The 13,816-nt window shown below is 38.3% G+C and overlaps 1 protein-coding gene and 1 pseudogene across 1 annotated transcript; one reads left to right on the top strand and one right to left on the bottom strand.

The window, feature by feature from the left end:
- The first annotated feature begins 265 nt into the window (after positions 1 to 265).
- On the top strand, positions 266 to 6,008 carry LOC100715297 (protein SET-like). Its single transcript, XM_003466120.4, has 2 exons — positions 266 to 391; positions 4,564 to 6,008. The coding sequence occupies exons 1-2, from the start codon at positions 266 to 268 to the stop codon at positions 5,500 to 5,502; spliced, it is 1,065 nt and encodes a 354-aa protein (XP_003466168.2). The 3' UTR covers positions 5,503 to 6,008.
- Positions 6,009 to 7,030: 1,022 nt separating this feature from the next.
- Positions 7,031 to 7,952, bottom strand: LOC100715580 (olfactory receptor 6C75-like; annotated as a pseudogene).
- Positions 7,953 to 13,816: the final 5,864 nt, after the last annotated feature.

Genomic DNA, 13,816 nt, shown 5'->3' with positions numbered 1-13,816 from the left:
CTCTGCCCAAATCTCAGACTGTTCCAGACCCTCCAGGCTTCCGGGTGCAGTGAAGTGGAGAAGTGGGTTTGAGGCCTCTACCTCCGCCTCCCCATCCCGGCTGCACTTGGAGAACTGCTGAACTTCCGACGGGTGGGTGGGCCCACACTATCCCCAGAGCCCAGCCTGTTTGGGCCTCCCGCACCTAGCCATCAGTGTGCAGAGGAGGGGCTGGGTGAATCAGGGGAGCCTGCATCGGCCTCCCTGTGTGTCTGGAGGACTATGGATGTCCTGCGGGTGGTGGAGCATCGCGGGTTCGGGAGGCCCTGCAGCCTGTGGGGAGTGCACAGCACACTCTGCACAAAGCCCAGACTGGGTCCCTCCAGGCTTCCAGGTGCAGTTAAGTGGAAAGGTGGGTTTGAGGCGTCTACATCTGCCTCCACATCCCGGCTGTGATTGGAGATCTGTGGAGCTTCCAAGGGGCAGGTGGGCGCACAGTGTCCCTGAAGCCCATCTTGTCTGGAACTGCGGAGTTATGAGCAGGCAGAGGAGGGCCATTGGTTCTGCAGGCCCAGTGGCTTGGGGTAGCGTGGTGCCAGAGTCTCAGTAGCTGCAAACATAGAAGGGGATTTTCAACAGATCCTGAGAAAGCTTTCAAATAACACTTGAAACACAGAAATATAGGAAAATGACAAAATGAAAGACCAAATTACAAACTCAAACCTCCAGCCCATCTCAAGAAACCCTAGGAGCAATGTATATAGAAGAAAATATATGCCATTCACCTCAAATATCAGACACAATAGCTACTGAAATTGACAAGCAACTCCAGGAAGCTTTAAAGAAATTCAAACTCGAAATAATCTCCCAGATAAAAGAAGAAATGATAAAAGAAATGAAAGAGATTCTGAATATATCTAAAGAAAACACAGATAAAAGACTGGAGGAACTAAACAATAAGATAGAATCCCTAGATGAGCAATATAAGAAAAAAACAGAATACATAATGCAGATGCACAGAGATATACAGGAAATAAAAAACTCCACTGAAAGTTGTAAAAACTACCTTAATGAAAGTGAAGACAGAATTTCAGACCTTGAAGACAGGATTGCAGCTACTGAACAGGAAAGGAAAGATCTTTTGAAAATAACAAGGAATCAGGAAACAACAATTCAACAACTGCAAGACAATGCAAAGAAGAATAACATAAGAATGATAGGGATTAATGAAAAAGAGGTAGACAACATAAAGGATGTCAAGAGGATATTTAGAGAAGTAATAGCTGAAAATTTCCCAAGCATGAGATCAGAAACCGACATCAGGATCAGTGAAGCATATAGAACTCCAAATAGGCATAACCAAAATAAAACGACACCCAGACATATAATAATCACCATCCCAGAAATCCAACACAAGAATAGATTGTTAAAAGCTGTCAGAGAGAAAAGACAGATCACTTATAAAGGAAAACCTATCAGAATCACAGCAGACTTCTAAGCACAAACAATAAAGTCAAGAAGAGCATGGAGTGAAGTATTCCAAATCCTAAAGCAAAATGATTTCCGACCTAGATTGACATATACTGCAAACTATCATTCACAATCAATGGTGAAATACGATACTTCCATGACAAAGAACAGCTGAAGAACTTCATGAACACCAAACCAAACCTGCAAAAAATATTGAAAGACAGTTTAGATACATAAAGGAAAAAACCACTAAGCAAAGCAAATAATTAAACAAACAGAAAGATAAAGATGCAACAGCAGAGAGATAACATTCCAACAATAAACCAGCATTTAACAGTAATAAACATTAATGTAAATGGTCTCAATGCACCAATCAAAAGAAACAGACTAGCAGAATGGATCAAGAAACAAAATCCAACCATATGCTGTTTACAGGAAACCCATCTAACCCAGAAGGATACTCACAGACTGAAAGTCAAAGGATGGAAAACAATACTTCATGTAGCAGGAATACAAAAAAAAAAGGCAGGAGTAGCCATTCTGTTTGCAGACAACGTGAACTTTAAACCAACAATGACCATAAAGGACAAAGAAGGTCACTACATACTCGTAAGGGGGAAACTCCAAGATGAAGAGATAACTATCTTAAATATATACGCACCAAACTCCAGAGCATCCAGTTATATAAAAGACTATTAACAGAAATGAAAAGTCAAATTATCAGTAACACAATTGTAACAGGAGACCTTAATATGCCATTGACACCAAGGGACAGATCAACCAGACAGAAAATGAGCAAAGAAATAACAGAACTGAATCACATCTGTGAACAAATGGGTTTGATAGACATATACAGAATGTTCCACCCAACATCAGAATACACATTCTTCTCAGCAGTACATGGATCATTCTCTAAAATAGACCATATATTAGCTCACAGAACATATTTAAACAAATGCAAAAGAATTGAAATCATCCCTTGCGTGTTATCGGAGCATAGCGCCCTGAAATTAGAAATTAATGATAAAAGATACTGCAAAAATCCCGCAAACACATGGAAACCAAATAACACACTCTTGAGTGATCAGTGGGTCACAGCAGAAATTAAAGAAGAAATTAAAGAATACCTAAAAGAAAATGAAAATGCAGATACAACTTACCGGAACCTGTGGGATGCACTGTTGGTGGGAGTGTAGACTGGTACAGCCTTTGTGGAGGTCAGTCTGGAGATTTCTCAAAAAGTTGGGATTGGAAATCCCATTTATTCCAGCTATTCCACTTCTAGGCATATTCCCAGAAGAACTGAAAGCATCATACCACAGTGATATATGTGCACCTATCTTTATAGCAGCACAATTTGTAATAGCCAGATCTTGGAAACAACCCAAGTGTCCATCAACTATGGAATGGATAAATAATTTGTGGTATTTCTATACAATGGAGTATTATTCAGCTATAAAGAAGGATCACATTGAGATATTTACCAATAAATGGGCGCAGCTTGAGGCCATACTCATAAGTGAAATAAATCAATCTCGCATGTGTGAACACCGAATAGTTTCCCTAATGTAAGTAATGATTCAAATATATAAAAATATGTGGTAATCATGATTCCCCATTATGTGGCCTTGAAGCCTTATAAAATTTTCACTTATTAATTGGAAAGGCTTTATTCTGGGCTTCTTGATATGCAAATATTTGAAGCTATAGTACATGAAGTTTTATTCAAATATTTCAAGGAAAAAGACAGACACTATGGTAACTACTATTACATCAGGTTATTTGGTGGTGAAGCACTAGGTTGCTGAAACAGTCCTGCTTTGACCTGTATTGTTATATTGTTATGTCCTGTTTTATCTCAACCTCTCCCTTATTCTTTAAAAAACTTATTTAGTTATTTCTTATGTTTGTTTTAATTAAGGGGAAAAATTTTAAAAATTAGCAGGATATATAAGAGTAACGTTTTTTGATTTCCTATTAACTTGTTTTGAAGTCCTGTAATATTCCAATGATCTTGTTTTGACTGATTGGGCTCTGTTCCATTCTGTATGATAGTAGCAAGTTTGAGGGTATAGGCAACTACTTTGAAGTCAATAAGATTCACTAAGATGCTCATTCTGGTTTGACTATTGTCTCCTTTGGAAGTCCTGTAATGTTTACAATGCCTAAGTTTTACTGGTCTTGTTCTCTACTGTTTTGTTCAACTTTATAATATCTAATGAGATAGACAATTCTTTTTAAGGAAACAAGAGACATCGTTGATTACCATTGTTGATAACCTTGTACTCTGTTTTACATCATGAGCTATGTCTATCCTTGGTTTTGACAGACAGCTTTGTTTTGCCATATTTGACTTTATTCTCTCCCCCCCAAAAAAAGTAATAAGAACTAAGGAGTAATAAAACACAAAATGTGTAAATTTTGATGTAAAAAAGAGAGGGGAAAAAAGAGCTCTAAAGGATACAACAGCAAGTGTGTTTAGGGGTGTTAAATAGCTGACCATATTAATGTTTTTGGTTGGATCATTGAACACAACTGTTTGCAGTCTCACTGTTTGAATGTCCACTTTGTATTCTGTGATACTGTGATTTTGAGCAACTATTTCTAAGATGATAATATGTAATTTATTAACTGGTGATGTCTTACTTTTTTTTTTCTTTTTTTGTAGTTCTGTATTCCTGTACCCTTACATAGCTTTGTTTTTTTTTTTTTGTGCTTTTCACTTTTTCCTTTTAAATAAAATTTTTAAAAAAGAGATTTTATCAAACACACTTTTTAGACTGAGAGCTGTTTAAGTGAAAGGGTCCATTTCAATCACCCAGAATCTTTGAGCGATTTGCATCTCTAAAACCAACAGGTTGCTGAAGAGAAGGTAAGAAGATTACTGGATGTTCATTTGCATAAGCAGAAACAATTAATGAATACTGAATAAGAAAGTGTTTCTCTTTATAAGCCTACTGTATCATGATTTATACATTTTTCAGAAACGACTGGTTTCTGAAGTTCAAAAATTGCTTTCTACAGCACTAAACAAAGGTTTCTCTGTTTCCTTAGCACTAGAAAATCCAACCATAGGAATGTACCAGTCCGTGCCTGAGCCACTTTCTGTGGCAGGAGACGACCCTGGGCCTGGCCCTGGGACTTCCCTCGTGTCACGGCCCCCAAGCACCAGTCTTTGCTCACCCCTCCGACCAAGAAGGCCGCCAGTCTCTGGGCCCCAAGGGAGCTTTGGCCTCTCAGGGCCTGCCCAAGGGAGAAAAAGAACAACAAGAGGCAATTGAACATATTGATGAAGTACAAAATGAAATAGACAGAGTTAATGAACAAGCCAGTGAGGAGATATTGAAAGTAGAACAGAAATATAACAAACTCCGCCAACCATTTTTTCAAAAGAGATCAGAACTGATCGCCAAAATCCCCAATTTTGGGGTAACAACATTTGTTAACCATCCACAAGTGTCTGCACTGCTTGGGGAAGAAGATGAAGAAGCATTGCATTATTTGACCAGAGTTGAAGTGACAGAATTTGAAGACATAAAATCAGGTTACAGAATAGATTTTTATTTTGATGAAAATCCTTACTTTGAAAATAAAGTTCTTTCCAAAGTATTTCATCTGAATGAGAGTGGTGACCTATCTTTAAAGTCCAATGAAATCAAATGGAAATCTGGAAAGGATTTGACAAAACATTCAGGTCAAACACAGAATAAAGCCAGTAGGAAGAGGAAGCATGAAGAACCTGAGAGCTTTTTTACTTGGTTTACTGACCATTCTGATGCGGGTGCGGATGAGCTGGGAGAGGTCATCAAAGATGACATTTGGCCAAATCCATTGCAGTACTATTTGGCTCCTGATATGGATGACGAGGAATGGGACGGAGAAGAAGAAGAAGAAGAAGAAGATGATGATGATGATGATGATGATGATGATGATGATGAAGGAGAAGATGGATTAGAAGACATTGATGAAGAAGGAGATGAAGATGAGGGTGAAGAAGATGAAGATGATGACCAAGGAGAGGAAGGAGAGGAGGATGAAGGAGAAGATGACTAATTGAACACTGATGGATTCCAGTCTTCTTGTTTTTTCTTTTTTTAAAATTTTAATTTTAATTTTTTCCAGTCCCTGGGAGCAAGTTACAGTCTTTTTTCCCCTCTTGTGCTCAGTCACCCTGTTCTTGAGGTCTCTCTTCTCACACACCGTGGTTCTCAACTTTGTGGGGTGAAACCTTGATTGGAACACAGTGGGAAAAGGATCTCTACAACCTTCTGTTCTAAATTCATTTTGATCCCCTCCTGTCTCCACACTCACTTTTGGAATCAACACCACCACCGTGCTCTGTGGGAAAAAAGAAAACCCTCCACTCCCTTCACTCTGCTGGAAGCTGGAGGGGGCTAGGCCCCTGTGTAGTAGTGCATAGAATTCTAGCTGTTTTCCTCCTTTCTCTGTATATTGGGCTCAGAGATTACACTGTGTCTCTATGTGAATATGAACAGTTTGCATTTACCAACATGTACCTGTCTACTATCTCTTGTTTAAAAAAAGATTTTAAAAAACTTTTTAAAAATGGGGTATAGAAGGTCAGCAGAGGGTGGGTTTGAGATGTTGGGTGGGTTAAGCGGGCATTTGACAACATGGCTTCTCCTTTGGCATGTTTAATTGTGATGTTAACAGACATCCTTGCAGTTTAAGATGACACTTTCAAAAATAAAATTATCTCCTAATGATGACTTGAGCCCTTCCATTCGATGGGAGAATCAGAACCTGTAGGGTTTTATTTGGAATTGACATTCTCTAATGTAATTTTGTTGGTTTATTTTTAAAATCTTTTTTTGTTTTCATTGGAAAGGAAAAGGTGATGTGCAATTTTAAACGTTCAAAGTGTACAAGTTGCTTTGTTACAATAAAACTGCATGTGTACAAAAAAAAGAATGTACCATAAGTGTGAACTATTAAATCTGATGGACAAATTCTTAGTCCTTAGGTTTCAGACTTTATATCACGGTTGTGCATTGGTAACGACCAAAGTCCATGGAGTTTGGAGTCCCTTACATAAAATGGCATTGTATGTGCGTGTTACCTTGATCAGACTTCTATAGTGCTTTAAATCACCTCTGGATAAATATAAACCAAAAAACCCCATAAATCCTAATTGAATGCTTGTTAATGTATTATTTAGGGCACAATGACAACAAGAGAGTCTATACATGCTGGATTCATAGTCCTAGTTTCTTTCCAGATATTATTCCTCCATGATCAGTTGAATCAGCAGATACAAATAGGGAGGAGTTCTTATTCCATTAGTATCTGTTAGAATCACTACAATTTTCTGAACAAAATTTTCAGAAGACGGATGTGCCCAAAACCAAGAAAGATTTCCTTCAGTACAAAATGAAGAACCAATCTGAGTTGGGATACACTGAGAGGAATTGTAAGGTATGGTAGCAGTCTCTTAGGTGAAAATTTGCATACTCAAGACCGCTGCAGGTGAAGGTTCTACAGAGGAGATTTAACCACAGGAGCATGTTGAGCTAGACGACCAAGAAGACTCATCAATCCTGCAAAGCTCTTGGCCCTAATTCTACAACTTCACCGTGGAAATAGCAACCCTCAGTGCCTTGTGCACCTGCTTGTTGCACATGGTGTAGATGACGGGGTTCAGCAGTGGGGTTACCATCATGTTTATCAGAGCAGCCTCGCAAGTGGAGTTCAGCCTGCTGGTCTGCTTTGTCTTCACATAGATTAGGTCCATACATCAGAGAAAAGACAAGGAAGTGAGAGGAGCTGGTGGAGAAGGCTTTCTGCCACTCCTTGGATGATGGGAAGCATAGGATTGTGACCTCTATGTTGCTGTAGGCCATGATGGTTATCAGGAGGCAAGTAAACAAGATGAACAAAGCTAGGGCAAAAGTCAGCAAGTCATAGGTCTGGGGTTAGAAGAGAAGAGATGGATTAGAGCTCTGAGGTCACAGAAGAAATGAGGGATGGCATTCGTGCCATACAAGGACAACCAGGAAAACTTTAGGACTAGCCCAGTGATAAGAGTGAAGAACAAAAAGCAGCAGAAGAAACCAGAAAAAAGCAGATCCTTACATTCGTGATGGATGAGTAGTAGAGAGACAAGAAAATGGCCAGGTATTGATCCAAGGACATCCAGGCATGAGGAAGAAAATTGTTGACCCAAGAAACAAAAAGGAAAACGCTTACATGAGCCAATAAGCGAAACGAATTTTTTGCAGTCCTAAAAGAAAAGTGTTCAGCAGTTCAGGAATAACTGTGGTGATGAAACCACATTCACAGAAGGAGAAAGTGCTGAGGAAGAAGATCATAGGGATGTGGAGGCATCAGTCAGCTCAGGTGATGGTGATGGTGAGCGAGTTCCCCATGGCAGGGGCCAGGTAGGCCAGCAGGTGCAGCAGGAAGAGGACCTTCCCCAGTTGCTGGACTGCAGGGAAGACCTCCAGGGTGAACTCCTGGACAGCTGTCCGATTCCTTATCTCCATCTCTATCTCTCTTTCTCTGCCTGTTGTGACTCTTAGAATCTACATAATATAAGAAAGAGAAAAAGAAAGGATAGATCTTACGAAATGAGGAGACTTTTCCAAAGGAGAACGTAAATGAAGGTGGAGGAGGGAGGAAGGAAGGCAAAATGTGTGAAAAAGAGGTGAAGAGCAGATGGAAATAAAGCCTTTGAATCTGAGAGGGAAGAAGAGTGGTCGGGGGCAGAGGAGATGGGCCAGGCAAAGGGACACTAATTAAGAACTGAGAAGCGCTGTGCACCTCTACAATCTCCCCACAATCAATGTAATCATTACGCACAGCAGTTACGTACAAAAAAAGACTCTTACCAAAATTTAAAGATTTATCTCTGTCTAAAATACAACTGAAACTACTTGAATTTACCCTTCTGAGTGAAGAACTGTGTTCTACTTTTAAATATTTTATTATAAATTACATTGAAATGTTCCTATATTAGACTGAAGAAGTTGAACTTTCTTGGTTCTGCTTTTCTGTTCTTTTTTTTCTGCTTTCGAGAATAAATTTTATATCAAATTTAACTTTTCAGGAAAATAGTATCTAGCATCTTTGATCTCCATAAGGTAAGCAAAGCAAAAATATAATCAGGTATTTTATGAAGACGAAATATACAACTAAAAGCATACACATGATGGGCGGTTCCCACCACAGATAGGAATAGGTGGTGAAAGGTTCTGCCACTCCTTGGCTTGTAGGAGAAGCAAGATTGTGACCACTATGTTGCTGTGCATAACGATAGTCATAAGGAGGGAAATAAACAGGATGAACGAAGTCAGGACAAAAGTCAACATCTCTATAGATCTGGAGTCCAAACAAGAGAGATGGATCACTGAGCTGAGTTTGCAGCCGAAGTGAGAAATGACTCTGGGACCACAGAAGGATAACAAGAAAACCTTCAGGACCAGCCCAGTGATCAGAGTGAAAGGCCAAGTGTGCTGTACCTTGCAATAAGACAGGCACTCCAATCCCAGCTCGGCCCTGAGTTCATTCTGCTGGAAAAAGTGTGTGTGTGTGTGTGTGTGTGTGTGTGTGTGTGTGTGTGTGTGTCCATCACCAAGTTTCAACCCAGTTATTACCCTGAAATTCATTTCCTGAGTTCTTTACCTAAGCCCATAGAATGAGCAGGGAATATCATTATGGAAGCATCTGAAAACTACAGAGTCATAGTTGGAAAAGAAACTACATGCAAATACAGGGAGGAATTCTCCCATTACTTCGCTGTCCAGGCTCAGTGAACAAACCTCAGGGGTACATGGTTATCACCCTCATTCCTCCCACTCAGCACAGCAGCAGAGCTTCCTTCTGCTCTGCCTTCAGCATTCGCCCCTCTGCAGGCAATATTATTACACTGCAAGATTCTGGGTGGCTGGAATCACAACGGGATGCTCCTTGCAGTAAATAGAAGAATACTGACTTTTAAGCCATAATCCAGCTTGGGAGCAGATGAATTTGTGTATCATCTAGGAGAAGGGGCCATAGTATCTGCTGGAAATAAGTTCTTTAGTGAATCAGTCATGAAATTACACATTGTTTGATTTAGTTCTTTGTTTTGTTCAAACCTGGGTTTGTATGATTGACCCACAGTACCAGCTTACATGTCAGCAGTCTCTGGTCTAAACATGTGACTCAGTAAGTCACAAATCTATCCCACATCGAGTACTAACAAAGAAGTCGTTCCCAGGAAAGTGAACTTCTCTGTTTATGTGTTTCCTTGTTCTTCTAAAAAAAAAACAGGTTCTTTCTCATGTAGTAAAATAAAAAAAAATAGGTCATTCTTTACTGTATTCAACCTATCTTTCATCTACACAACAGTCAGTCAAAATCTCATATCTTAAATCAATAAAATATTATTAAGGCTGATTTCTAATAAAGAAGACAAATATATATAAATTCTTGAGGACAGAATCACAGTTTCTCTGCCTCAAGACTTTTAAATCCACCTAGACCATGAGTACAGTACAAAACAATCACACTCACACTAGCATTTGCACTGTAACTATGTAGAAATGCTGATCATATTCCTGTTCATCTGTGTGACATGGTCATTCATTCCATGGCACATGATGGCGTACTTCACTGTGAATATCAAGCATGGTTGCTGGTGCACCCACTCCCCAACTCCAAAAAAAATCCTCATGAGAAAAAGAAAACCAAGGTCAGATATCCGTGTTCACAGAGTCAATTTCCAGTCACCTGGTTGCAGCTCCCCTTTGTGCATAGGTGGGATTGCTGCACTCAAAGCTAAACTCTGCCTTAATCTCTTTGCACTGTGTGACCACAGGATTTCCTGCCATTTCCAATGAGGTCACGGGAGTCCACATGGACAAAGCCCTGGCACTCAGACTTCATTAGAGTAGCCCGATGAAAGCAAGTTGGATTCAAGTGCACAGCAGATTCCCGAGGCTCACTGCATTGTTTATTGTTGGAAACAGAAAATATTGATAGAAATGCATCCTAAATGCCATCTCACTGCAAGTGGTAATGTCTTCACTCAGTCTCAGTTACCTACAGGGTGCTCTGTGAGGATCTGCACTGGTAAATTTGGCCAAAAGTCATAAAATGAGTACAGTCCCAAAATACACGTCAATGAAATCACCCTTAAGCAACAGAAGTGGTTTTGCATATAACTAAATGTTATGCTTTTGTTTTTTAACCTATCATTTTCTTTATTGAATTATTTACACACTGTAAAATGCACAAGTCACACAATACCAGTTGATGCTATTTACACAACTAATCGGCTGTGTAACTGCTTCTCAAATCACACCAAGGAGCATCTTTATGCCATGATTGATTCCCGCTGCCCTTCTTCTGATGAGCTTCACAAGTTTCAGCAGCTTATGTTTCCATTTTAGGTTGTCTCAAGATTTGTCTTAATATCCCTTTTTGTTTATTCTTTCACCCATTTACTGCTTGGGAGAACATTCATCAGTTTGAACACAGTTGTGCAATTATTACTAGGCTCACACAATTTTAATCAGAAAACACCCTTTTAAGGGTATTCAATGTTTCTAAAATTACAAGACTTGGATAGTGACCTAGCAAGGAGAACATTTCTGTGAGGGTGTGTACTTGGCTACTGTTGGGTGAAATGCTTTCTGTATGTGTGTGAGACCAGTTTGGTCTACTAAGTAGGGTAGGTCCAATGTTTCACTATTGATTTTCTGACTGAATAACACTATAAGTATTTTAAGTCTATTAATATTTTATTCTTTAGTTAGGTGTTCCAAAGTTGAGCACATATATATTCATGATTGGAGTAACTTCTTGATGAGTATACCCCTTAGCATTATATAGGAATGTTTGTCTCATGTTAAATTATATGATTTAAATCTACTTTATCTAAGCATAGCTGTGCCTGCTGTTCTTTCATTCACATTTGGTGTATGCATGTTCTTCAAGGTGAAATGAACTCCTTACAGGTGGCACAGAATTGGGCCTTATGTTTTCTTTTTGCTTGTTTTCGGTCAGTTACTGTCTGCATTTTAAGTATCAAATCTATTCTATTTACATTCAAGGAAGTATTTATAGCAAAGCCTTACTACTGCCATCTTTCTGGTTATTTTGAAGATCTTTCCCTCTTTCCTTTCTTTCTTTTCGATTGGATAATTTTCCATGGTGCTGTGCTTTGATTTATTATGTTTAGGCTTTGTGATACTGTTATACTTTTTTGTTGATTGTAAATCTTACATAATCAGTTTTATACTAATTTGAAGCTAATAAGTTCTTAAAGTTTTACTTTAAACAGAAAAAAACTTAGAAATATCAAATAGAGATTCAAACCACGCTTAGTAGGAGAATAACAGTAATATATTGTATGTGGTTATACTCTTAGTAATTGTTCAGGGTACAAGACTCAGACATGAAATATTACCCCAAACTTTATTAGAACAAAACTTCTTTTCCAGTGACCTAACAGAAACCACCTGTATAACCATCTTAACTATCTTGTATGTATATATGCAAACTGTTTTCTTTTCCTTTCCATCATTTTCCATTTTGCCCATTACAGTTTTCTTTTCATTCAGTTTCTTCCCTACTCACAGTATCCATTTACATTTTGCATCCTGTTTATAATTTCTTTTTCCTCACACTGACACAGTATAATGTTTACACATGTAAACATTATTACATTGTTTACACATTATTATATAGTGTATAAACATTACACATGTAAACACGTATAAACATTTCACTTATGAGTATGGCATGAAACTAATCTCAAACTTGATCAAAATCTAAATACTAAAACACACACTCCTAAAGCCAAAGGAGAGAAAACAGTGGTCCACATAACAGGTCCATAAAACAGGGGTAGATGGCCCATTAACTGCAGATTTAAACATTAAATCTACGGGAAGAGAAAGTAAGTAAAAATCTTCAAGACAAAGGTGTAAACAGAGACTTCATGAACAAATCCCAGGCTGCACGGGAAATACTAAAAAGAATCAGCAAATGAAATCGAACCATATTAAAGAACTTGTACAGAAAAAAAGAAATAAACAACACATTGAAAAGGAGACCCACAGAGATGAAAAAATTATGGCCAGTTGTCCCTGAGACAGAAAAATTACATGTTAAATACATGAAGAATTAAAACAACCCAGACCCCCAAAATTCAAATATGCAATCCAAAAGTGGGCATTTGAGATGAACACACACTTCTCAGATGCAGAAATATAAAATGGCAAATAAAAATATGAAAAAATGTTCAACACCATTGATCATTCCAAAAATGTGAATTAAAACAACAGTGAGATTTCATCACACTCCAGAGAGATTGGCTATCACCAAAATATCTACCAATAACAAATTATGGGGTGTCTATGGGGAAAAGGAATCCTTCCTCCTACCTAGTAGGAATGCAGACTGGTGCAACCCCTGTGGCTGCACTGACTAATGTGTCACTTCTGCAAAAAAGAAAAAAAAAACTAGCATTGGAGGCACCATTCAACCCAGGTACAAGTTATTACCCTCCTGGGTATCTTCCCAGAAGATTTAAATATATTATACCACAGTGACATATGTGCAATCCTATTACAGCGCCACAATTTATAACTAAATCTTGGAAAAAACCCAAATGCTCATCAAATATGACATGGATAAACATATGTTTCTTTTATACAATAGAGTACTATTCAGCCATAAACAAACATAACCTTGAGACTATCATAGGTTAATTGATACAACTTGAGGCAACTATGATCACATAAAATAGTTGAAAACTTTTACTCCATCCCTGCCACATTTTACATTATGACTTTCCTCATTTATATAGTTTGCACTTTATCATAATATAGAAGTTATTACCTTTCATAATTCAGATTTTTAACTTCATATGAAAGATACGATTGATATAAAGTCATTCCTGTATGATAGTATTGTAAATTCACTGTGCACCGGTAAGTTAATACATTCATATTTTCATATTTCTAATTTGTATCCCCTTCTTTCAGACAGAACTTCCTTCAGCAGTTCTTATAAGGTAATCAATTCTACTGGCTCTGAATTACCTCAGCTTTTGTTGTCTCTCCTCCATTGCTGAGGGACAACTAGCCAGATAACTTTGATGGTTGCTTGCGTACTAGCTTGTTTGTTTTTGAGAAAATGTCTTTCTCTTAAGACCACTGGCCTGAAACTCATGATTTCTGTATTATTTTTCCTCACAGTCTGTACAAGTGTGGCATCACAGGCCTAGACGACTATTCCTAGCCTTAAACTTTTCATGATTGACAGTGATCTTTTTTTCTATAGCATTTTGAAAATGTCATCCCACTTTCTCCTGGCTTGGAAGATTCTGGGAGAAATCTGATAGTAGCCTCATTTGTAT

This window comes from Cavia porcellus, unplaced genomic scaffold (assembly GCF_034190915.1).
Source record: "Cavia porcellus strain 051 isolate PalLab524CR breed Dunkin Hartley unplaced genomic scaffold, mCavPor4.1 scaffold_23, whole genome shotgun sequence".
Classification (NCBI taxonomy): domain Eukaryota; kingdom Metazoa; phylum Chordata; class Mammalia; order Rodentia; family Caviidae; genus Cavia; species Cavia porcellus.
This window is presented reverse-complemented; position numbering and strand designations above follow the sequence as displayed.

Coding starts and splice junctions, on each gene's coding strand:
- LOC100715297 (XM_003466120.4), top strand. CDS start 266: ATGTCCTGCGGGTGGTGGAGCATCGCGGGTTCGGGAGGCCCTGCAGCC. Junction 392..4,563: donor AGGTGCAGTTAAGTGGAAAG/GTGGGTTTGAGG, acceptor TTTCTGTGGCAG/GAGACGACCCTGGGCCTGGC.